At 60.9% G+C, this 24,204-nt stretch overlaps 1 protein-coding gene across 2 annotated transcripts; it reads right to left on the bottom strand.

Annotated features, from left to right (window-relative positions):
- Positions 1 to 10,069: 10,069 nt before the first annotated feature.
- Positions 10,070 to 22,112, bottom strand: MIS18A (MIS18 kinetochore protein A; the record flags this gene model as incomplete). Of its 2 annotated transcripts, XM_080656997.1 has the most annotated exons (6): positions 10,070 to 12,130; positions 12,373 to 12,474; positions 13,561 to 13,654; positions 16,192 to 16,314; positions 18,102 to 18,168; positions 21,733 to 22,063. In XM_080656997.1, 6 exons carry the CDS (start codon positions 22,061 to 22,063, stop codon positions 12,038 to 12,040), a joined length of 810 nt encoding a protein of 269 aa, XP_080513123.1. In that variant the 3' UTR covers positions 10,070 to 12,037. The 2 variants fall into 2 exon arrangements, with proteins under 2 accessions (XP_080513123.1, XP_080513124.1); XM_080656998.1 differs by lacking the exon at positions 12,373 to 12,474 and having other exon boundaries at positions 10,072 to 12,130; positions 21,733 to 22,112.
- Positions 22,113 to 24,204: the final 2,092 nt, after the last annotated feature.

The raw sequence follows: 24,204 nt of genomic DNA, 5'->3' as shown, positions 1-24,204 counted from the left end.
GCCCTCCGGTCGCTCCCCGCGCTGCCTGGACTTGCTGTCACTCGTTCTCCCCTCCCCCCCCCCATAACTGTTCCTGCAAACACGCCACACACACGCCCCACGGCTCGAGCGGCCCCCCCCACCCCCGACCGGGAAGTCCTTCCACAGCCCATTTCCATGCCTAGGAAACAGCTCCCATTTTTAAAAACATATATTTTCATTGATTTTTAGAGAGAGGAAGGGAGAGGGAGAGAGAGACAGGGACATCACTGTGGGAGAGTGGGGCATCCATCGGCTGCCTCGGGCACACACGGCTTCACATGTGTTCACGGGTGCTGTCTTCATGCTCAGAACACGGCTCTGCTCCAGGCGGCAGCTCCGGGCGGAGAGGGGCCTGATGGAGACTCCCCCAGCGCTTCACCCCGACTCTGAAACAGGCCGTCTGGCCCATTCGGGCAGAATCCACCCTCGCCCTCTGCACCAGGCACGCGCTACGATGCATCGGTCACCATGGAAACACTACTTCCCGCCCACTCTGCAGCCAGACTTCCAATGCCTCATTCGCTGTGTCTGCCACACCGTCTATACATATAAAAGGCTAACATGCTAAGCGTCCGTCCGACCGGTCGCTGTGACGCACACTGACCACCAGGGGGCAGACGCTCAACACAGGAGCTGCCGAGCTGCGGTGACTCGGCAGTGGCGGTTCTCGGGTGATGCACCCGGAACCAGAGAGGAGGGAGCCGGATTCCTCGCGGGGCCGCACGGAACGCCGTCGGCCGTGGGTTATGTTGTTGCTGGGGCACTGTCGGCCCGAAGCTGGTTTGCTGCACACGTGCGCTTGCGTTCCACACCCTGTACGACAGCAACTTTGCAGAGTGCCCTCTCGCACTCCGGGACCCCTCAGGGGATGTCGGAGAGCCTGTTTCAGCCTGATCCCCGCAGGCCAGGCCAAGGGACCCCACCTGCCAGAGGGACCCCACTCACTCCACAGACGCCCTTCGAGCTGCAGCGCCGCCCCAGGTGTGGCCGGCCAGGGAGGGACTGTGGGAGGTTGGCTCCAGGCATGTCCAGCCCGTCTCACCCAGTCCTGCCCGGCTGGCCACCTTCTAATTAATTTCCTTTCAATGTGCACGAATCCATGCACCGGGTCACTAGTATTTAATAAGGAATGAGTGAATGTCTGAATGAATGTCTGAAAGTCTGAGTGAATGAATGAATGAATGAATATGGAAAGGCACGTGTTAGTCTCCAAGGGGGGGCTGAAAACGCGGCCTCCACTCACTCCTCAGCGAGGCCAGGCGCGGGGCCAGCCCTCCCGGAGTTTCCTTCCTGCTGGCAATGCACCTTGTTGGACCCAGGCTGAGGGATGTCTGGAAGCGAGCGAAGAGCGGCCGAATCTCAGTCCCTGGGTCAGTTAAAGGGCCAGCAGCCCAGCCAAGCCCGATGGACATTTTGCAAAGAAGATGCAAGCGCAGCGTCACGGGAACGTCCCTCAGAGGCGCGGTGCCGCGGCCACAAAGCCGCCCGCCAGCTGTCAGCGCAGCAGACGCACATTCACACTCCGCGTGCCCTTTGTCCCTCGGAGCGGCTCCGAGCGGAGACCTGGCCGGCCACCAGCTGGCCGGAGGGGAGTGGAGGCCACGCCAGGTCATTGGCGACGACGTTTGCCAAATTCCCGCTCCGCTTCTCTGCTGGGTGGACAGAGGCCCGAGGCGGCAGATCCTTTACAAGCAAGTTGCCCCGTTTCCCTGCTGGATCCTCCTCTCTTGACTGACATCTTCCATCCTCCCTCCCGGCTCCTCCCCGTCGCCTTAGCAACCAACGAGAGGAAGTGGATGCTCACAGCACCGGGACACTGACCCTGGCACCCAGTTCCACAAGGACCCTGGCAGCCTCGAGTCCAGCAGGTCAACCCGGCCAAGGTTACGACCTTGCCTTCCTTTCCCCATCAGCACCCACCCGTGGCTGCTCCGCCCACCCATCGTCCCAGGAGCCAGGGCGCGGAGGTCTCTCCACGGTCAGGCGCACAAGGGGACGCTGAAGGACGGACCTCCTTCCTCCCCGTGGCGCCCGCCGCCTGCACGGTCCCGAGAGGCACGTCCATGGCCGCCCAAAGGCGTGTTGAGGCCACCGTTGGGCGCAGGGAAGGTTAGGTGGCAAAGCATCTCTAGACTTTTAAGAGGGAACATTTCTAGATCAAAACCCAGAGGCCGTCTCTCCGCGACGGAGGGAACACGGCGCCCCATGGGAACGCTCTGATGAGCTCTATCGCCCGTGGACAACGCTCCGCTGAGGGTCGGGGGGCTCAAAGGCAGGCCAGAGAACGTACCCTGACTTTGCACAGAGAGCAAAAGGATGATACACAATGACACGTGTTATGTACCACGTGGTACAAGAGCGAACGTACATGTGCTTGCCACAGTGCAGGGCTGGGGGTGTGGGGAATGAATTGAAGACACCCAGCCGCAGGTTCCAGAAGCGCCACGCACTCCAGGAGGAACCCACAGAAAGAGCGTCGTGCCTCGGCACCTCGCGTTAATTTGCTGGAAGCGAGGGCAAGGCCAAAAGTCGCTCAGACGGCCTGAGGGGAACGTATTACCTTTCAAGGAGCAAAGAAAAAAAACCACAAAAAAAAAAAAACACCGAACATCTCAGCAAAAAGTAGGGAGACAGAAGGCCAAGGGCGTGCTGAGTGGTTGGTCCCGCCCCCGAGGTCACAGGCTACAGCCCCGACCCGGTGTGGGTGCTGGGAGGGGACCTAAGGAGGTGACTAGTTCCTAGGGTGCAGCCCCCACAGGTGGCCAGCGTCCTTAGAGAGAAGACCGGCTGGGAGCCGGTTCCCTGCCAGGCGGGAGGGAGGAGGGGAGCCCCGGCCTGGAAGGCAGCACCTCCAGCTCAGGCTCCAGCCTCAGAACCAGGAGGAACACCCAAGCCACCGGTCGGTGACGTTCGGTTATGGCGGCCTGAGCCAACAGGCAGATGTGGCGTCCGAAGTGCTAAGAAAACAAATCCCAACACTGAAATCTACCCCAGAGTCTTTCTCACTTTTATGAGACAGAAATAAAGGCATTTTCCCCGCCCGGCGTGGCTCAGGGGCTGAGCGTTGACCTAGGAACCAGGAGGTCACAGTTCCATTCCCCGTCGGGGCACAGGCCCGGGTTGCGGGCTCCATCCCCAGTGTGGGGCGTGCAGGAGGCAGCCGATCCGTGATTCCCTCTCATCATGGATGTTTCTCTCCCTCTTCCTCTCCCTTCCTCTCTGAAATCCATAAAAATATAAACAACAACCAATAACAGAGAGGCCAGGCAGAGAGACTAAGGCAGAGCGATCAGAAGGTAGGTGACCGGGGCGGAAGCTCTCAGGCCCGTCCCTAACCTCTCCCGCCTCGGCCTCCGCGCCCTCGCTGTCAGGTGAGAACGTCTGCGCATCCGTGCAAGGTTGTCGTGAAAAATGAGAGGATATCGGTGAAGCGCTTCGCCAGGGCCCGGGGCAGAGCGAGGCCTGAGTGAAAGCCAGCTGTCACTTTCCATCAGCACAATTGCCGCTGTGTGACATTTTGCAGGAACACGTAAACGATAAACACTCTTTGCAGCCTGTGACTAGCGGCTGGAGCGAGCGGCCGCGCCGGGCCCGGGGCCGGTTTCCACTCTGTTAGTTCCGATAGGTCGGTGGTGCCTGCCTGTGGTGAAGGTCCCAGGCCGGGGCTGTGATAAAGGAGCCGCAGGCTGTGACCGGCAGGCGATGTCTGCCCCGGCCAGGACGGGGAGAGGTAGTGAAGTATGGTAGCAACCATACTTGGGTAAAAATTGCTGTTTAATATTTTAACCTTGCTGTTTTGGGTTCTGTACTCATTTGAAAGTTATTTTGATTTTCTGAACTTATGTATGATTGAATACTCCCTTGATGGCGGTTTGAATATCCCATTGATTGTGATCTCACTGCTCATCGGAGCACATTCCTCTGGGACCCAGGACAGATAGTGATCCTAAATTGTCTCAGCAGCTACAGATAACTGAGTTTCCGTTGACTCAGTGGTCCCGGAATCTGGACAGCACAATTATTCTAAATCGTCCAGGTGGTCCCAGATAATGCGTTTCTGTTGATGCAGTGATTCGTAGATACTTTAGATAACTAAGTTGCTCTTCTGTAAAAATGCTTTTTCACGAAACAGGTTCCTCATTCCAGACCCAAAGACGTAATCAATACCTTTGTGATATTCTGCATATAAGCCAGAAGTGGCAAGCTGTTCGGTGCTACGAGGTCTGAAGCACTTTTGCTCCCTCGTATGCCGCCGGCTTTTAATAAATGACTCCATAATTCGACTTTTTGAGGCGTCCTTTGTAAGATGGGCGTTACACTACAACAGTAGCAGGCGTGCCAAGCGCCCTGCCCCGGGCCGAGTTCACTTCTCCAGCAGGAAATGCCGACGGAGAGAGCGCCCACGTCAGGGCTCAGAGAGCACCTGCAGGCAGACCCCGAAGGGCCGCGTTTTAAGCGAGGCCCACTGCACGCGGCTCCTGGGATGCTGAGCCGGGAGCAGGTCTCCTTCGCCCGCCGCTCACCGCACCGGCCCTGCGGCGGTGGCCAGCCCCAGGCGGCTCCTCGTGGGCAGAGCTGGCAGAGCAGTGGGAAAGGGATCCAGGACACGGGGCCTGGGCACAGCCGGTCCGGGCCCGCCTTCCAGCATCTGCGGACGCCCTCGCGCTGCCTTCTCAGAGACCTGGCCCCCGTCTCCCAGGGGCACGGTCACCAAGGTCCCATCCAGCTTTGTCACGATTCTAGGGACGGGCGGGCACCTCGGTGTCCACTCTGCCGTTGAAAGAGGCTGGAGGAGTGGCCAAAGACGCACATTGGTGCCCGTCAGGAGCCCCGCCTTCCCGAAGAGCATCGTCCGAGCCGCCTCCTCGGGTCCCAAATGGCGGCCCTGGTCGGCTGCCCAGACCCCCGGGGGTGTTTCCCCGGGAAGATGAGGTTTCTTTTTTCTTTTTTAATATATTTTATTGATTTTTTACAGAGAGGAAGGGAGAGGGATAGAGAGTTAGAAACATCGATGAGAGAGAAACATGGATCAGCTGCCTCCTGCACACCTCCCACTGGGGAAGTGCCCGCAACCAAGGTACATGCCCTTGACCAGAATCGAACCCGGGACCCTTCAGTCCGCAGGCCGACGCTCTATCCACTGAGCCACCCAGCTAGGACAAATGAGGCTTCCTGGTACAAAAGATCAGATCCTCTTGCCCTGGCTGGTGTGGCACAGTGGATAGAGCGTCGACCTGCGGACTGAAGGGTCCCGGGTGCGATTCCCAGTCAGGGCACACGCCTGGGTTGCAGGCTCGATCCCCGGTGGGGGGCATGCAGGAGGCAGCCGATCCCCAATTCTCTCTCATCATTGATGTTTCTCTCTCTCTCTCCCTTCCTGAAATCAATAAAAATATATTAAAAACAAAACAAAAAAAGGTCAGATCCCTGGAAGCAAGGATCCGAGGCTGAAGCGCTGCCAGTTGCCCGCAGGGGGCGGATTCGGGGCGGGGCTGCCTCAGGGTCTTCCCAGCCCCGGGCACCTGCTCACACACGCACCTCTCAGCCCGTGGAACCCACACCCTGCCCCGCAAATTCCCAACCCGTCCGGTGGGGACCCCGCCGGCGCCCCCAGCTGCGAACCACCGCCGCCCCGCGCTCGCCCAGCAGGAAAGCGCCAGGAAGGTGAATGGAGAACACGCAGCCCCTCCCGCAGCCCTGCACCCGCACCTCGTGGAACTGGAGCGGTAGGGGCTCCCGCCTCCTCGCCCCACAAGCACGGAGCACATCTGGACGCGTTAACAGAACTCCACGGATGACAACCACCTCCAGGGCGACGTGTCCCGTTCACATGAGCCCTTGGGGAGCGGCCGTCCGGCGTGGGGGCCCTCGGGTCTCCCCCTGAGAAGCCGCTGTCCCGGGCCAGTCACAGGCGCGTGGGGGAGGGAACCGGTCCCAGCAGCCCGCCCGGCACCTGGCCTCCCGCTGCCTCCCGCCGCCCCGCCTGCCCTGTGGGTCTGTGCTGCCCGGAGCCAGCGCCCCGCTCCCCCGCGGTCACAGCTTCCTGGCGCCATCTCGGGGTGTCTGCTAGGGTGTCTCTGGAACCTTCCCATCAGGAGCCGCAGTGAGAAGGGAAGCCTCCCTGATGCCGGTGGGCGCCCTGGGTCGGCGAGGGCCTCACGGGACGGTGGAGGGGCAGTCCTGTCCCCGTGGAGCTGGGGCGCCGCCCACTGTCTCCCCCACACTGCGCTCCTGGGCTCGGGCCTCCGCACTTGGACCTGAATCCCCACGGGCTGCCCTGGTCCCCGCGTGCCCCGGCCGAGCCCCAGCTCCCCGACGATAACCCTCCTTCCCGTGTAGGTGCTGACAGGCCGCATGGCCTCGGTCTCCCGGGGCGCTGGCTGCTGTGGCGCCTCCCGAGGCTGTGGGAGGGGGTGACGCTTATTTGGATTTCAGTTGCCAGTTCGTGGGGGCCAGGGATGCCCACTCCGTGTGCGATGGCCTCCGGTCCCACCCTTCCCGAGCCCCCGCACGTCCCGGCCTGCTCACCCGTCCGAGATGCTGTGGCCGACCCCGCCCCTGACCCAGGCCTGGGTCTCCCTGGTGTTGCCTCCGCCGCCGGGGACAATTCCCCTCGGGGCCCCGCAGGGGGCCTCCTTCATGTCGGCTCCGCACCCCACCTCAGAGCGTAGCCGGTCCTGCTGGGCCCGGACGCCACCTGGAGCCCAGGACGAAGGACAGAGACCAACCTCCCACCCTTATCGGGACCTGCCGCGGCCTATGGGGCCCCCAATTCACCCCCTTGGCCTCCTGCCCCGGCCTCACCCCTGGAGAGGGGTCAAGCCATCCATTAGTGGAAAGAGGGGGGCCCTTCACCCGCCCCCATCCCACCACCCTCGTCCCCATCTCAGGCCTCCAAGCCTGCAAGTTCCCTGAGTCCCCTCAGAGGGCGCCCCTTGGAAGGAGGGAGCAGTCACCTGTCACGCACCCGGCAGCCAGAGGTCAGAGGTCATTATCAGTCCCAGCATTCAGGACCTGAGGAGCCGCCAGGCAGACAATGGCCCAGCGTCCAGGCGGGCCCCCTCCCCCCATCAAGTCCGATGACATCGCATCAAGCTGGGAGGATGGCGCCCGATGCCAGACTTCATCCAAGGCCGTCACAACACCCGGTCAGTCCCCGCGGCGACCTGTCCGCTCAGCCACGCAGCACAGCCACGCACACGCGGTGAGCACCCACTCCCAGGTGCCTCCCGTGGCAGAGGGGAGGCCCGCCCGTGGGCGTCTCCAGCAGGAGGAGGGCCCCGCCCACCATGACCAGCAGGGATTGGGCCCGCGGCCGGAGGAGCGGGGAGGAAGGCCCAGGCCCCTCCCCGGTGCTGAGCGTTGCTTGGTCCTGGCTTCCCCGGGCGGACGGGTGACAGGTTCTCGGGAGGCGTGCCGGGTTCATGCGCCCTCCTGCCCCCTCGGGCCGCCTCCCGACTGGAGCTGGAAACCCCAGGATTCTTGGTTGAAGTATTTCCCCAGACCCCCTTCCAAAGCCGTTGTTGTCTGACAGTCGTTGTCTGGAGCAGAGAGAAGGGAGAGAAACATCAGTGATGAGAGAGAGACATCGCTCGGCTGCCTCCTGCACGCCCCACACGGGATCGAGCCCGCCACCCAGGCCTGTGCCCTGACTGGGAATCCAACCACGATCTCCTGCTTCATAGGTCGATGCTCAACCCCGGAGCCACCGCGGCCGGCGTGACTCTTAATGCTTCGTCAGTGCAAGATCACCCGGCGATTCGCAGACCAGCGGGCTGTGTGCGTTCCAAACAGGCTGTTAACTGGCCCCCACAAGCCGTTCCGCTCAGACCCCGAGTCCCGGCTGGAGAAATGAATGCGACTAAGACGTGTCCTTAGAGGAGAAACAGCAGCCGGGCCGGACCCGCGTCTCCGCGCTGGCGGTGGGTGCGCCAGGTCGGGAGATTCTCCAGGGCGGTTGCCTTGGAAACTGGCATCGCAGGCCGCTGCTCGCCCTGCGGGCCGCCGTCCAGCCCTGACGGACGGAAGGCTGGTGGTCCGGGCTTCGCTCAGGGCTGCGGCGCCTGGGGACGGCGCGGGAAAAAGAGCCGAGACGGCCAGAGTGACGGCAACTGGAGCAGCGACAAGAACGCATGCGTGTGCCTTAGAGCCGCCGTCCCGGTGCGGGGGCAGAGGCGGATGTCCGGTGCCGTGTGACTCTACTCGGAGCTCCCCAGCTGCACAAGGTGCCCGCCGAGGGCTCAGGTGGCTGGAGCGTCGGCCCCCACACCAGCAAGGCTGCGGGGCGAGTTCCGCCAAGGCACACACCTGGGTTGGGGGTTCCTGGGTTGGGGGTTCGTTGTCTAGTCCAGGCCAGAAGGGGAGGCAACCAACCAGTTTCTCTCTCACATCGAAGTCTCTCCCCCTTTCTCTCTGAATAGAAACATGTCCTTGCGTGAGGATTAAAAAGGATGTTAAGACTTGCCACGGGCCAGCCACCTGCCAGGGGCAATTCAGCAGCAGCAGCAGCAGCAGCAGCAGCAGCGCTTCCGCCTGGGGGGGGTGGCGGGAGGGAAGGGGGTGGGGCAACCCTGAAGTGGGGGGGCTGGTCGCCTGGCGGGAGGGGGGAGAGGAGGATGTGGGCAGCCCGGGGCGGGCGGGGGGGGGGGGGAGGTGCAGGCCGCCTGGCAGGGGTGCAGGCAGCCTGGGGGTGCGGGCGTCCTTGCCGTCACTTTAATGAAGGAGCTTGGTCACGAGAGGAGGGGACAAACTCCAGCTGAGATGAGGCAGCTGCTGGCCGTGTTCACGTGGTGAGATGCGGCCCCTTGTGGACGGAGCAGGAAGAACCCAGCTCGGCCCGTGACAGCACCCTGTGCGGGGTCAGGCGCTGAGAGGCCTGGAGTGGGAGGAATGAGCCCAGAGGGGCGTGCCCGCCCTCCACACCAGCCTCTCCTACGAGACCAAGGCCCACGGGACACCTGGGGGTGCTGGTGACTCAGCCTGCGGGCGGGGCCTGGGTCCCTGCTCCCCCCCCATGCCCACCCGGGGGTCCTGAGGGGCTGAAGGCAGGCCCCGCCCTGTGGGTGGCCGGGCCGCCCTGTCAGATCCCCATTTGGGACCACAGGGCCGGGTGCCTTCCTTCCCACCCAGACGCCGGGAACCTGAGAACTGTGTCTCCTTGGCCTGAGGGCCTCCCCCCCTCCCCCCAGGAAAGGGCCCTGGAGGCAACGCCCGCCTCCCGCCCACCGGGACCTGACCCAGGGTTCCCTTCGTGGCTTCCCGACCACGGAATCAGCAGGCTGTTCCCCCGCCACGCGCTGCCCAGCCTCCCTGCGCACAGCGGAACAGGTGCCCCGGAATCAGCCCCTGCGGATAGAGAGGGCTCCCCGGAACTGACCCCTGCGGATAGAGAGGGCGCCCCGGAACTGACCCCTGCGGATAGAGAGGGCTCCCCGGAACCGACCCCTGCGGATTCCGAGGGCCAACCGCACAGTGCTGCCTCCTCTCCAGAAGAGGAAAGGAACGTGGCTGCATCACTAAAGCTAAGACACAGCCTTTTGCTTTAGATCCAATGACAAGGTTAGGACTCGGTGCGCTGGGTGTTGAACGAGAAGGCGTTTTCTCCTCTGCAGCTTTCAGCGAAGCGTGTGGACGTGCAGCACACAAAGCAGGGGGCTGGGCACGGCTGTGGGGGAGCCCTGACCGGCTGCGGGGGGGGGGGTGGGGGGGGGGAGCCCTGACCGGCTGCGGGGGGGAGCCCTGACCGGCTGCGGGGGGGGGGGGGGGAGCCCTGACCGGCTGCAGGGGCGGGGGGAGCCCTGACCGGCTGCGGGGGGAGCCCTGACCGCAGCGCTGCTGCCTCCTCCGGTGTAAATGCTCCTAATGGCGAATGGGAAGCTACCAACAACTTAACAACTGGCACAGCACCCAGACAACGCACCACCCGGCCCTCAGCTCCCGCACACTTGCAGCGAGGCGGAGAGGGTGGTGTGAGATCGCTCCTGCCTGAACTTCTGACGAGAACTTAGCTGTTAGCCACTGAACTGAGAACTTCACACCACATCGCCACATGTGCACCGGTTTTAACAGCTGTTTCATCCAAGGCAGTCCCTAACAGTCAGGCTACAGAATGTTTGATGCAGAAGCGCTTATGAGATGTTTCACGCTGAGCGCCAGCCACGCACACACGCTGCCCAGCTTCCCGGGGCGCAGCATCACCGCCCTTGTACTTGGCTCGTTATTCGGTGGAATGAGGGTGCTGAGACACAAGCACGATGACACCCCGACAGCCCGCCCGGTCCCCGAGATGGCCACTGAGTGACCCACGGGCCGAGCGCCCCGTGCGGAGACGGGTCACGTCCGGGCAGGACGGAGCCGACAGCACGAGACTCCATCACGCTGCTCAGAACAGCATGCAATTTAAACGTACAAATGGTTTATTTCTGGAGTTTTCCATTCCGTAATTTCGGACCCAGGTTAAGCCCTGGAAACGGAAGCTGTGGACAGAGGGCTGTGGCTCCGTCAGAAGCATCACCCCATTTCCTGGGACCGGGCCCGAGGCCAGCCTGCCCCGGGAAGGAACAGGCTCCGGGGTGCAATGACCGGCCAAGGTCACGCGGTGGAGGAAGCCGTGAACTGGGCTCCTGCCCAGAACCAGGCTGAGGGCGCTCCTCCCGTGGCTCCTCTTCCCAGTCACACCGCCACCCGCCCACCCACCCACGGCCCCTCCGCAAGGGGCCCCGTGCCGCCCACCGGGCCTGGATGGTGCGTGCCCACGGGCGGCAGAGCAAGCCCACGCGGCACCTGAGCGTGGGAACGTATGACGTTTGTGGAGGCAGAACCCCCCTCGTGGACAAGAGCGTGGACGCCTTCACACGCACTTACAGCCGAGGCCACGCACCGGCTTCTCGGCCTCCCGGCCTCTCCCCGGGGCGCAGGGAGCACCTCCCGTCTCGCTCCAGCGGGTCCCGGGGACACGGACTCACGGGCAGGGTGTGCCGGGCCTGGTGGCCGGGGACAGTCCCCACACGCAGTCACGAGGGACGGAGACAAGGAGTCGCCCTCGAGTGGCCGTGGTCACACGTGAACACCCGAGGAAGGGAGCCACGCCTCTCGGGACGGCCAGGAGGGGACTGCGGGAGCCGCTGCCCCGCCCGGAAAGCAGGCAGGTCTCGCTGTGAGACGCTCTCCCTCCGTCCAACGCACTTCCCGCAGGTGCCACCAGAGCGCCCGGGCACGTGGGCAGCACCCGGCTCACAGGCTCCCCAGCTGTGAGGAGGCCAGAGGGCCCGCTCACTTCACACCCTGGAGGCTACTGACCACTGGTCAGCAGGAAGCAGGAACGGTGAATGGCCGGTCCGTTCCACTCAGGACTTTTGTTACAGCTTGAAGCAGTCTCAGAAACAATCAGGGAGCTTCTGAGCAGGTGAGGCGAGTTCCCACACCCGTACCCCCAAACAGAAGGGTGACCTTCACCCCGGAGCAGGCCAAGCACAGGCCATGTGCAGGAAGAGTGGAGGTATGGCTCTGGGGTTTCTGAGCTCAAACACCACAACCCAGCTCCGTCAACCCATCCCGAAGCGCCGCTTTCATCTTTGTTCTCTTCCTGACCGAGAGCCACGCGTGCTCCCTGCACGTCTCACATCACGGAAAACGGGGACACGGACCAGGTTTCCAGTCCCGACAGATGAGCCCTGCCGGGCTCCTCAGAGCTGCGGGCGCGTTTCAGAGAGGACCCGGCCGCGCGGTGGCCGGGAAGCCATACAACCCTCAGGATCACTCACAGCACCGAAGGCGGAAGGCCGTTAGGTACAAAATGAAGACGGACTTGATGCCAAGGAGACAACAGTTTCTTATCAGAATAAAGCTCCCAGGTTGTTTCCAGCAGCATCGCAAAATGGGAAGCAGTCACCTCTTCCCACCAGACGGAGCCATAAAGCAAGCCCCCGGTTACTCCCAGGTGCGCGGCCATCGGGAACCCCGCCGTCCAGGAAGTGGCAGCAGGAACGGCCGCCTCAGCCGGAGGCCGCGAGGGGCACTAGGGACACGGCTCGGACTTGGAACGGGCGAAGGACAACCTCGTTTCCACGTCCCGCAGCTTTGTCTGCAGGATTTTCACAACGTCTTCCATCTGTTGCAGCGAGAGGGACAAGAAACCACAGACTGCGGTTAAAGTCAGACGTGGCTGAGGGACTGAAATATACGTCAGTAACACAACCTCTGAAGGTCTGCATTCCACAGACATTCCACGTGAATTTAATGAAATCATTTAAACTAAATGTTATTTAAGCCGAAACTGGTTTGGCTCAGTGGATAGAGCATCGGCCTGCGGACTGGGGGGTCCCGGGTTCAATTCCGGTCAAGGGCATGTACCTTGGTTGCGGGCACATTCCCAGTAGGAGGTGTGCAGGGGGCAGCTGATCGATGTTTCTCTCTCATCGATGTTTCTGGCTCTCTCTCCCTCTCCCTTCCTCTCTGTAAAAAATCAATAAAAATATATTTAAAAAAAATAAATAAAAATAAATGTTATTTAAGTAACACATACCAGGCGTCCTCAAACTACAGCCCGCGGGCCACATGCGGCCCGCCGAGGACATGGATCCGGCCCGCTGGGTGCCGCTGCCTGTCCTGCTTAGCAGCTGACTCGTCCCGGGCTTGCAGTGCGCATAGGAATTTGTTCATAGTTTTTTTTTTAACTATAGTCCGGCCCTCCCACGGTCTGAGGGACAGGGAACTGGCCCCGTTTAAAAAGTTTGAGGACCGCCCTAACCAGTTTGGCTCAGTGGATAGAGCGTCGGCCTGCGGACTGAAGGGTCCCAGCTTCGATTCTGGTCAGGGGCATGTACCTGGGTTGCGGGCACATCCCCAGTGGGGGGCATGCAGGAGGCAGCTGATCGATGTCTCTCATCGATGTTTCTAACTTTCTATCCCTCTCTCTTCCTCTCTGTAAAAAATCAATAAAATATATTAAAAAAATAAATAAATAAATAAATAAAATAAAAAGTTTGAGGACCCCTGCATAAGCCTATTAACAGTTCTCAACCTCTGACAGCTCTTTAAAGAGGGTTCTTTTGTTTAAAATATGCTTTTACTTATTTTTAGAGAAAAGGAGAGGGAGAGAAACATCCATCGGCGGCCTCCTGGACGCCCCCCACTGGGGATGGAGCCCGCAACCTGGGCCTGTGCCCTGACCGGGAATCGAACCGTGACCTCCTGGTTCAGAGGTCAGTGATCAACCCCTGAGCCACACGGGCGGGCTCGGCAGCTCTTGTTCATGCCTCACCCTCTTGCCTCTGCCCACGAGATGTTAACGTGCAGCTGTGCGCCTGCTGCTGCCGAGCACCGAGCCCCCCGGAAGTGCGTCTGGCTCAGCGGGCGCGTTCTTACTGTGGTGCCGGAACCTACGCTGCTGTGGTTTCGGCAGGAAATGGCTTCCTTGTCATTCCTTTTGATTGAGCTTGAGCTCAATTTGTCCCCAAAACGCAGGCTCCTGACGCCTGGAACAGACGCCGCGCTGAGGGGAGGGCCCTGCGACGGGCGTCCCCGAGAGCGAGCCGTTACCTGCTTCAGCGAGGTCTCTATCTCAGTTCTGCTCTCCAGACCGAACGCCTTATCTTCCGACACGATGTGCTTCTCAGAGGACCCTAAAACGTAACTGCACACGCGGAGTTAGAGGGTGAGCAAGTATTCGCCTTGCGTTCGCTAACCATGTTAAACTACGTATGTTACACTACACGTCAGTCCCAAGTACGCACACAGCTATTTTTGTTACTACCCCCATGCCGAAAGCTGTCCTACATGACACCCCGTTTTCCTCCACCCAAGTGGGGTCCAGACATTCCTGAATGTCCCCCGTATACAGTCCTTCGCGATGGGAATCAGCTGGGTGGCAAACCGTGAATGCTCACGGTTCAAAATCCTACTGACAAGTTTCTGTGCGTGACACCGGGAACGCGTGCCCTCACGTTTGCCTTCTCGTGAGTAGTTACCTGTGGCGTCAACTCTGGAGACCCAAACCTGGCACCTCCCACAGACGCCCGCTCCCTGCGGCCGCTCGGCTCCGAGGCCCTGGGCCAGAGAGCGGCGAGCAGGAGGCCGGCGGCGGGAGCAGCAGCGCTGGGCACCCAACAAGCTCCCAGGGTGGGGGGCGGCCAGGAGCTCCAGAACCGGACCCCGCTGCGTTTGGGCAGTGAAGTCTGTTGTCACCTGCGGGAACCTCACTGTCACTCCTCCTGTCGAATCAGAGCGGCCTTGTCTCGGGAGCCCTGCTGACTGAGTATCTGAAAACAGCAGGGGGCGGGGGGCCGCAGGAGGCATTAACCCGCTGCTTGGAGGAGGGAAGATGGGGCGGAAGACGTCCGCGGCACCGAGGGATTTAGAAAACGGCAGTGCCTGGCCGAGGGCGCCCACTTCTGAAACAAACAGGTTCCTCGGCCTTAACTCTCTGCCCAGAGCAGCCTCCGTGCCGGGACCCGTGGCAGAGGCCACCCCTCACGTCCTGCCACACGGACGCTCCCTTCCTCGATCCTGCACAGCCCCACGGCCCGAGAGCTGCCGTCCTTCCCCGCTGTCCTTGCCCTCCCTCCCTGGGCACGGACTCATGTCAAATCCTCACGGGACCAAGGCAGCCCGTCCGCTGGGCCTCCGCACGCATGCAAACACGGGACCTGCGGCGTCACCACGAGCCGCGCCTGCACTGCTCCCCATTTTAAAATGGTTACCTAAGCCCTTCCGGTCCCACTTGTCAGAGCATCATTGGAGGAGACGTTGTAATTATAATAAGAGCAGGGTTTTAAATGTTTAGAGGGGAAGTCTAAGGGACCCCTCCGGAGTGACAAAACCGCAGGGACCAAAGCCGGCACGGCCTCTCTTCAGGGCCGCCTGCCGCGCAGGCTCGGAGGCGCCCTTCCCGGACGAGCAGAGATGCAGTGGGCCCAGAACTTACTGAACTTGGTTCCCTATAAAAGGCGGGTGCACTGGAAGGCCATTGAGACAGAGCTGCCCCCAGACCCCACCGCCTGGCTGCCTGGAGACGGGGGGGCCCTGCCTGGCCCCGCGGAGCGCGAAGATGATGCCTCGGGGGACCTGGGACACGGGCAGCTGGACCTGGTGCCTACGTCACCGAGCACCAGGGCCTCCCTTACCGACCGGCTCTGCCTCCCCCCGTCTCTCCCGGTGCCTACGTCACCGAGCACCAGGGCCTCCCTTACCGACCGGCTCTGCCTCCCGTCTCTCCTGGTGCCTACGTCACCGAGCACCAGGGCCTCCCTTACCGACCGGCTCTGCCTCCCGCCTCTCCTGGTGCCTACGTCACCGAGCACCAGGGCCTCCCTTACCGACCGGCTCTGCCTCCCGTCTCTCCTGGTGCCTACGTCACCGAGCACCAGGGCCTCCCTTACCGACCGGCTCTGCCTCCCGTCTCTCCTGGTGCCTACGTCACCGAGCACCAGGGCCTCCCTTACCGACCGGCTCTGCCTCCCGTCTCTCCTGGTGCCTACGTCACCGAGCACCAGGGCCTCCCTTACCGACCGGCTCTGCCTCCCGCCTCTCCTGGTGCCTACGTCACCGAGCACCAGGGCCTCCCTTACCGACCGGCTCTGCCTCCCGCCTCTCCTGGTGCCTACGTCACCGAGCACCAGGGCCTCCCTTACCGACCGGCTCTGCCTCCCGCCTCTCCTGGTGCCCTGGGAGGCTGACCCTGAGGGGGTCAAATGGACCAAGCGGACTGACCCCCAGCCCTGCTCGGTCAGCGCTGATTTCTAGGAGCCGCTGCGCACGGCTTTGCTCCAGGAAATGCTCTCACGGTGCTTCCTCCGCACGATTCAGAGCGGCGGACGCTCCCGCCCCGGCTTTGCTGCCAGAAACGGTGACTTGGACACACGCCCGCAGGTGGAGGCTCTGGTGCTCGGCGCCGCCTGCTGGCCAGCCGCTCTGAGCAGGGCCGCGCTCTGGCCCTGTGAACCCACCTCTCCGTGGCGCCCGCGCTCTGGCCGCGTGAACCCCCTCTCCGTGGCGCCCGCCTTCTGGCCCCGTGAACCCACCTCTCCGTGGCGCCCGCGCTCTGGCCCCGTGAACCCACCTCTCCGTGGCGCCCGCGCTCTGGCCGGGTGAACCCACCTCTCCGTGGCGCCCGCGCTCTGGCCCCGTGAACCCCCTCTCCGTGGCGCCCGCGCTCTGACCCCGTGAACCCACCTCTCCGTGGCGCCCGCGCCGAGGCAGAACAGGTCCCGCTTGTAGTCCAGGTGGCCGGGCGTGCTCCGGTAGATGTGGCCGAGGGGCAGCGCGCAGCCCGCGCAGCGCAGGGTCTCCAGGATGCTGCGGGAGAGACGCTCAGACCAGGGCTCCGCCCCAGAAGCCCGCTCCCACCCGACACGGAGACGCTGAGGTTGCTGAGTGACCCCCCCCCCCCCCCCGTCTGAGCCACACCCACAGAGGAGACACAGGGAGGTGTTTGTATGGGACAGACACTCATTCCCAGGCTCCTAGCAACAGGGGCACACACCCCTCAGCCTGGAACCAGCCAGGCAGTCGGACCTCAGCCAGATGGACTAACGCTTTTTAAATCTGATTTTAGAGAGAGAGGAAGAGAGAGGGGGAGAGAGATAGAGAGAGAGAGAGAGGGAGAGAGAGGAAGAAAGAGGAAGAGAGAGGGAGATGGAGGGAGGGAGGGAGGGAGGGAGGGAGGGAGGGAGGGAGGGAGAGAGAGAGAGAGAGAGAGAGAGAGAGAGAGAGAGAGAGGCATCACCCCTGAGCTGGCGTCAAATCTACAAGCTGGGCATGTGCCCTGACCAGGACTGGAACCAGTGATGGTCAACCAGCTGAGCCACACCCACGGGTTCATCGCACGTGCTGTCACTGTCTCTGCCTTCAGTTACTGTCTGGTCATCGCACGTGCTGTCACTGTCGCTGCCTTCAGTTACTGTCTGGTCACAGCAAACGGCACGTCTGGCAGAATAACGGCTCTGAGTCGATAAATGACCAGTATTAAGCCCTGGCAGCACAGCTGGTGCACAGGTGGCAGAAGTGATGACGGTGACAGCACCGTGACCAGCGGGGGAGGCAGAGAGGGCGGCTCTGCAGGAGGAGGAAGAGGAAGGGGAAGAGGAAGGGGAAGGGGAAGGGGAAGGGGAAGGGGAAGAGGAAGAGGAAGAGGAAGAGGAAGAGGAAGAGGTGCATGCACCGTCCTGGCTCCACAACCAAGTGGTCCGTGGCCTGAGCTGAGCCCTGACCGCCCAGGCCCGCCTTCCTGCAGACACACAGGGAGGGAGTCCGAGGCTGGCTTTCCACGTGTACCCCCTGCAAGCCAGAGCCCTTTCCCGCCGCAGCCCTCACTGCCTGCGTTAGGAACCTCGTTCTCCTTAGGAACTTTTAACCGAGGTATACTCGATTTGACTACCAGTCTGGCATCACTGAAAACGGGACACCAGCGCTTTAAAATACACACGACGGTGAATGTGTTCAATGGCTGTGTGCCCCCTAACGTTACCTCACCCACACCGGCAGGACAGCTCCGGGAACACTGACACAGGCAGGGCTGCCCATGCGGTGTGTGAGGGTGCCACTCCCAGCAGGGGGCGGGGCGCCGAGACGCGGGTCCCTTCGGGGGTGGGGGTGGGGGAGGGGAGGCCCCGTGCTGTCATTTCTGGCCCCATGTAGCCTTGTCTATTTCCTGCCACAGGCCGGGTGTGCGTGTATGTGTCCGTGTGTGCATGTATGTGTCCGTGTGTGCGTGTATGTCCGTCCGTGGGACAGGAGCACTTTCTGTGGGTGCCCTGACCTGGAAAGGTGGGTGGCGCTGGTGAGGCGCCCTTGGCTCTGAGATCTCAGCATACAGGCGTCTTCTTTTCTGTGTGGACTTTCTATTTCCTCAGCACCACGCCCCACAGCCCGGAAAGGGAGCGACCCCGTGTGCCTCGGAAACAGAAACTCCCCCCGCAAACCGAAGGAGCTCGCCATCACCCAAGAACCGACGTGTCACTACGACTAACACCGACCCCGTGGGGAAGGGTCCCAGGCAATCTTGCTGGTAATAACCAGAGAGTCCTACGTGAAAAGCAAACGCTTTCTCTACCCCCACACTCACGTGGCATTTCCTTACTCACCAACCACTCTCGTTTTCCCGTTTGGACAGTATCTGCTCCGTATCCACAGAAACATTACTGGACACACCTAGGAAAGAGGACAGTGACTCGTTCATGTGGTTTGTTATCACAGATACAGACACTTAGAAAACTTCCAATTCAACTTTTATTTTAGAGCGCAGAGGACCAGAAAAAATGAGAGCTCAAGTCCCCCCCTCCCCCCACTCTCTCTCACACACACACACACACACACACACACACACACACACACACAGGCGGGTGATTTAAAACAATGTCCTGGGTTTTTGGAAGAGGATGGCAGAGTAAGGGTTATTTCCTTCCCTCCCCAGAAAACCATTCAAATGAACAAAATGAATCAAGTTAGAGGGAAAACTCAATGGACAGTAAAACGTGGAACAATTAGAACCGCAATGCAAAGACCACCGAGAACCTGCCAGACACAGTAAAACGGGATCAAAACCAGGGGAGACGCTGACGCCAATGCGTCCATCCCCAGGCTGTTCCTCTGCGTGTCCCGAGTGTCCTCAGGGCGCCGGCCACAAATCTCTGAGGCCATGACTGCGCAGGGGTCACTGCGGACCCGAGAAGCAAGAAACACGCTAGCGGACCCAGTCCAGGCACTGACGCCGGGGGTGGGGGTGGGGGTGGGAGGTGAAGAGGGGATATGGACCTAAAAGACCTAAAACAGTCTTGGTTTCACCTCTTCCTAGTCCACATTCCACCTCCATCCATCCAGTTGCTCAAACCAGAACTGGGGTGTCACCCTTGATTCTTTGACCTGCTCCCCCACATCCACAATGCTGACCAGTCCTGTCAATTGCACCTCACAGCTCTCCCTGCAGCCCCCAACCTCCTCTCCTCCTCCTGCCTGGACCACTGCGCCCCGGACCCACCCCCACTTCCATGCTCAGGCCTCCGGCCATCGCTTCCTCCAAATTAAAATCTAGGTCACGCCACGCTGGCTTACACGCCTCACTGACTGGAGAGATTCTGATTCCGTACAACAGCCCAAGGCCCTGGATTGTCGGCCCCTTCCTTCCTCCTCAAGTCTGATCTTTATTCCACTCCTCGGCCACCCTGGCCCCGAGGCCGTGTCCTCGCGGCCCCAGGCCTGCAAACAGCAGCGAGCACGCGGCCAGGCTGCCATCGCGCATCATCGAGACGACAGAGACACTTCCCAACGTGGAGCGTTCTTCAGGAGGGGGAGCAGGTGGTGCCCTGTGATCAAACCCACACTCAGGGACGAGACCCGGCTCATTCGCCTGCTTATGTAAGTAAGTCCCGGACTTGAGAAACGAGTTCACGTAAACGCTACATTAAAGCTCAACGGTGCCCCGGCCCGTAGCTCAGCTGGTCAGAGCATCGTCCTGACACCACAAGACTGTGGGTTCTGCCGAAGCCAGTTTGGCTCAGTGGATAGAGCGTCGGCCTGCGGACTGAAGGGTCCCGGGTTCGATTCCGGTCAAGGGCATGTACCTTGGTTGCGAGCACATCCCCAGTGGGAGGTGTGCAGGAGGCAGCTGATCGATGTTTCTCTCTCATCGATGTTTCTAGCTCTCTATCCCTCTCCCTTCCTCTCTGTAAAATATCAATAAAAAATGTATTAAAAAAAAAAAAAAAAAAGACTGTGGGTTCTACCCACAGCCAGGGCACCTGGAAGAGAATCAACAGATGAGCGAATCAATAAGCAAAGAACAAGTCCATGTTCTCTCTCCCTCCCTCCAAACGGTGTTTTTTTTTTAAAAAGCTAAATGATCATGCTATAGCTACAGAACAGTATGTACATGTTACGAATCTTGACAAAGTAAACATAATTCAACTTGCTCACACTGGGGCAGGAGGGAATGAAAGTTAATCCAGGAGTTCATTTTATCTTTCATGGGGGAGGGGGGAGGGCATTACATCAATTTGTAAAAATCCCCATTTCACAGAGGAGAAAACTGAGGCAGCAAGGCCGAGTAACTTGCCCGAGGAGACACAGCTAAGCTAGCAGGCGGCAGGCCAGGATTCAGACCCCAACAGTCGAGGGGCCATCGCCACGCTGTACTGCCTGTTAGCAAGGGTACAGCATCGGCTAAAACCATGAAGTATATCTGCCTACACCAATACGGAAGAATATTCAGAACATGTGTGTGTGGTCCAAAAAAACTACATGCTTACCATATACATAATATAACCTCAGGTGTGTTTTCAACATTTTGCATGTTTTATTTATTTATTTTATTTATTTTTTTATATATATTTTATTGATTTTTTACAGAGAGGAAGAGAGAGGGAAAGTTAGAAACATCGATGAGAGAGACATCGATCAGCTGCCTCCTGCACGCCCCCTACTGGGGATGTGCCCGCAACCCAGGTACATGCCCTTGACCGGAATCGAACCTGGGACCTTTCAGTCCGCAGGCCGACGCTCTATCCACTGAGCCAAACCGGTTAGGGCACATTTTGCATGTTTTAATAGGCTGATGCATGCAGGGGCTCCCAGGGAAGTCTGGATGAGAACAAACTCTGGGGCTACATCAGTGTGGGGGGTCAGCAGGGTAAGTCCTCTCCTTCCACCCTCTGCACTATGTGATTTCAACGGATCAAAGGGTTGATCCCAATAAATTACCATGGGGAACGTCTGTTCTCAGGCTTATGCCTAACAACTAACAGGGACACAGCAATGACTGTTCCTTTCGAAAAACATATTTTTACTGATTTCAGAGAGGAAGAGAGAAACACAAACATCGGCGATGAGAAAGAATCACTTACCGGCCTCGGGCACGCCCCCTACTGGGGATCCAGCCTGCAGCGCGGGCCTGAGCCCTGACCGGGAATCCAACCGTGACCTCGGGGTTCCTAGGTCGATGCTCACCCCCCAGCCACGGGCCGGACTAGCAATCACTGCTAACGTCCTTACGGGAAAGCGCGGGCATCAAGAAGCTCCCGGTAACCATGGGCACGGGAGCCCTCCTTTCTTCCCGGTATTTTACTGCAGGAAGGAAACTTCACCTTGAAGCCCACGAACAACAGCCATTCTGACACCAATTCAGAAAAAACACACGCGAACCACTCCCCTAAGTAAATACTATGAGAGCAACCGAACCAGGGACGCTGGCAAACACACAGGTGGGATTACAGCCGGAAGTTCCGCCTTCGAACTGCTCCTGCTCCTGGCTTTGCAAACAACAACCAGCGCTGGTGGCGTCGTGTTCTGTCGGCTCTAAGGTCGGGACAGAGGCCGCGCAGGCGCCCGCGGATGCAGCTGTGAGGAGTCAGGCGGCACCCCCGTAGGAAGCGGGCCGCGGAAGGGCTGCAGGTCCCGGGTAAACCTGCCGGGCACGATTATTTACCAATGCACGGCGCGCAGGGTTCTGTGGCGAGTGACTCAGAGTGGCTACACCGAAATGCTTAGGATCTCGTTTTGTTTGTTTTGTTTTGTTTTTAACGAATGCTCACAACGATGCTAATTCAACCGCGACCGATGCAAGGACGACGGGCCGGGAGGCCACAGGAAGGGACCTGTCCCTCGTGAGCGCACCCTCCTAGGCGTCCTGCTCTTACAGACCCTGGCGGCCCCGGAGCACCCACCGCCCCACGCGCACCCCCGCCGCCCCGCGCGGCACCCCGGGGAGGGCCCGCTACTGACTGCGCAGCAGGATGCAGCTGGCCTCCGGCCCGGCCACCCAGCTCAGCGAGTCGCCCAGCGGCCGCCGGCAGCCGGCGCACAGGAACACGAGCGGCCGGTCCTCGTCCCGCGCGGCCGCCGCCTCCCCGCTCCGCGTCCGCTCCGCCCCCGACGCGGGCCCGCTCAGGGAGCCCCACGTGCTCGTCCACTTCTCCAGCAGCTGGTGGCCGGGCGAGCCTTCCGAGAGCCGCTGGCTTAAGAGCGAGGGCTCGCTCCACGTGCCCTGGTCGCCGCACGCGCAGCTGGTGGAGGTGCAGCCTCTGCAACTCTCCTGCGCGGGGACTCCCGCCATCTCTACGAACCGGGCGGCCGCGGAGCACCACGGGAAACGAAGTCGCCTTTGCGCAGGCGCGGGGCGGGGCCAGCCGGCCGACGTCCAGCCGGGGCCGCGGCGTCAGGGGCGGGGCCTGGCGGAGGCGGGACGGCGAGCAGCCCGCTAGTGCGCATGCTCGCTGCCGGCTCAGCCAGGCGGGTGGGCGTTGCGCATGCGTGAGGCTCCGCCGCTTGGCGCTGGGGCTGCGGGTGGTGCGGCGGCCACGCCTCCGCCGGGTGTGCAGCTGCGGACCCGCAGGGCGGTGTCTGTGAGAGTGTTAAGCGCCCAGACTGTCAGCAGCTCCTCCCCGGGGCCGTCACCGTGGATCTAAGGCGAGTCCGCTGCCCCCGATGCCCCGGAGGCGGAGGGGAGGCACACCCGCCTCTGTGGCTCCTCCCTCCTCAGGTGCGCGAGTCACCTGCGAGCTGCTTACGGCGCGAGCTGCCGGCCCGCCGTCCCAGGTGCGGTTCGGCGGGCGTGCGGGCGGGCGGGGAAGGAACAGGAACAAGGGAGAAGAAATGTACGAGACCGCGACCACTTTGCTGGGAGAAGGCTCGGCTCGCGGAGAACGTGGGGAGTTCATGGCTCTGACCGCACGGGCTGGATTTTTACTGCACGCGCTTCCTCACACCCGCCGGACCGGGAGGGTGATTGTGGGTCCCCTGGAGCCTGTCCCCTTTAGCATTGGCAGCGCGGGCTGCAGAGCCCTGGCGGGGAGGGGGTGGGGAGACGGGGGGCAAAATGTGCGTGGGAAGAGCACGTGGGTGTTTGTGTCTGGGAAACGCAGGGGTCCAGTGCTCCTGGGGTCACCGGTGCTCTCATTGCGAGTTGTCTTTACAAACAACAGCACCTGGTGCACCTGGTGGCCTTGTGTTCTGTCAGCTCTGTGGTGGGGACACCGGAGGCCGCGCAGGCGGGCGGATGCACCTGTAAGGAGTCAGGCTGCGGGCCGAGCCTCTCCTGCCTCCAGGGTAGCCGCAGGCGCAGCCTGGGCTCGGGGATCAGGCTGAAACCCGCTGTCGGACATCCCCTGAGGGTCCTGGATTGCGAGGGGGCACAGGCCAAGCCGAGGGACCCCAATGGTGCACCAATCCGTGCACTGGGCCTCTAGTCCAGGGGTGGGCAAACTTTTTGACTCGAGGGCCACCATGGGTTCTTAAACTGGACCGGAGGGCCGGAACAAAAGCATGGATGGAGTGTTTGTGTGAACTAATATAAATTCAAAGTAAAGGAGCGGAGGGGAGAGCAAGAGAACCGGATAGAACAGCCGGATCCGGCCCGAGGGCCGTAGTTTGCCCATGGCTGGTCTAGTGTGTGTGTGTGTGTGTGTGTGTGTGTGTGTGTATAATATATATACACACACATATATAATATATACATACATATAATATATACTGTGGGGCGCAGCTACAGCGTTTGGACAGGTTCAAGCCTCGGACTGACGAGAGGGCACAGTCCTCATGGCCACGTGCAAGTCCCAGCCTGGAGGGCAGAGCCTCCCCGCACCATCATAGCCAACAGCTGTGGTTGTCAGCGTGATCCTCTGGTCCGAACACGTGGCCCCAGTGCCTGAGTGACGTGGGCCTGATAGAGTTCAGGTGCATGTAGTTGAGTAGGATGGAAACCCATGAGAATGTTGTAAACACCTTGACCACGCCCTTCCTTTGCGCGTGGCAGCTGCTATAAGATAAAGACACGGCTTGTGGGCGTTGCCCTGTCTCTCCATCAGAGAGGCAGCGTCCCACCCAGACCCAGCTTTCCTTCTCTCTGTCTTTTCTAAGCCTTCACCGCCCCCACTCAGGGTCACTGAACCTGGGGGAGCTGGCGCGGCACAGAAGGTGCCCTGGGGCTGAGTATGCCATGGCCGTGCCGGCTCCCCACAATATACAGTGTATACACTGAGTGGCCACAATATACAGTATATACACCCAGTGGCCACAATATACAGTATATACACACAGAGTGGCCAGATTACTGTGCGTTCAGAGATCACAATAATCTGGCCACTCGGTGTGTATTTGGATCCGGTGGCCTAGTAGAACTCTCTCATTCCCATTCAGAAATTAAAGGGTTGGGAGTCGGGGTGATTCCCAGCCGTTCCGCTGAAGTGCCCCTCAAAT

The sequence above is a fragment of the Plecotus auritus genome, assembly GCF_963455305.1.
Source record: "Plecotus auritus genome assembly, chromosome: 2".
Classification (NCBI taxonomy): Eukaryota; Metazoa; Chordata; class Mammalia; order Chiroptera; family Vespertilionidae; genus Plecotus; species Plecotus auritus.
This window is presented reverse-complemented; position numbering and strand designations above follow the sequence as displayed.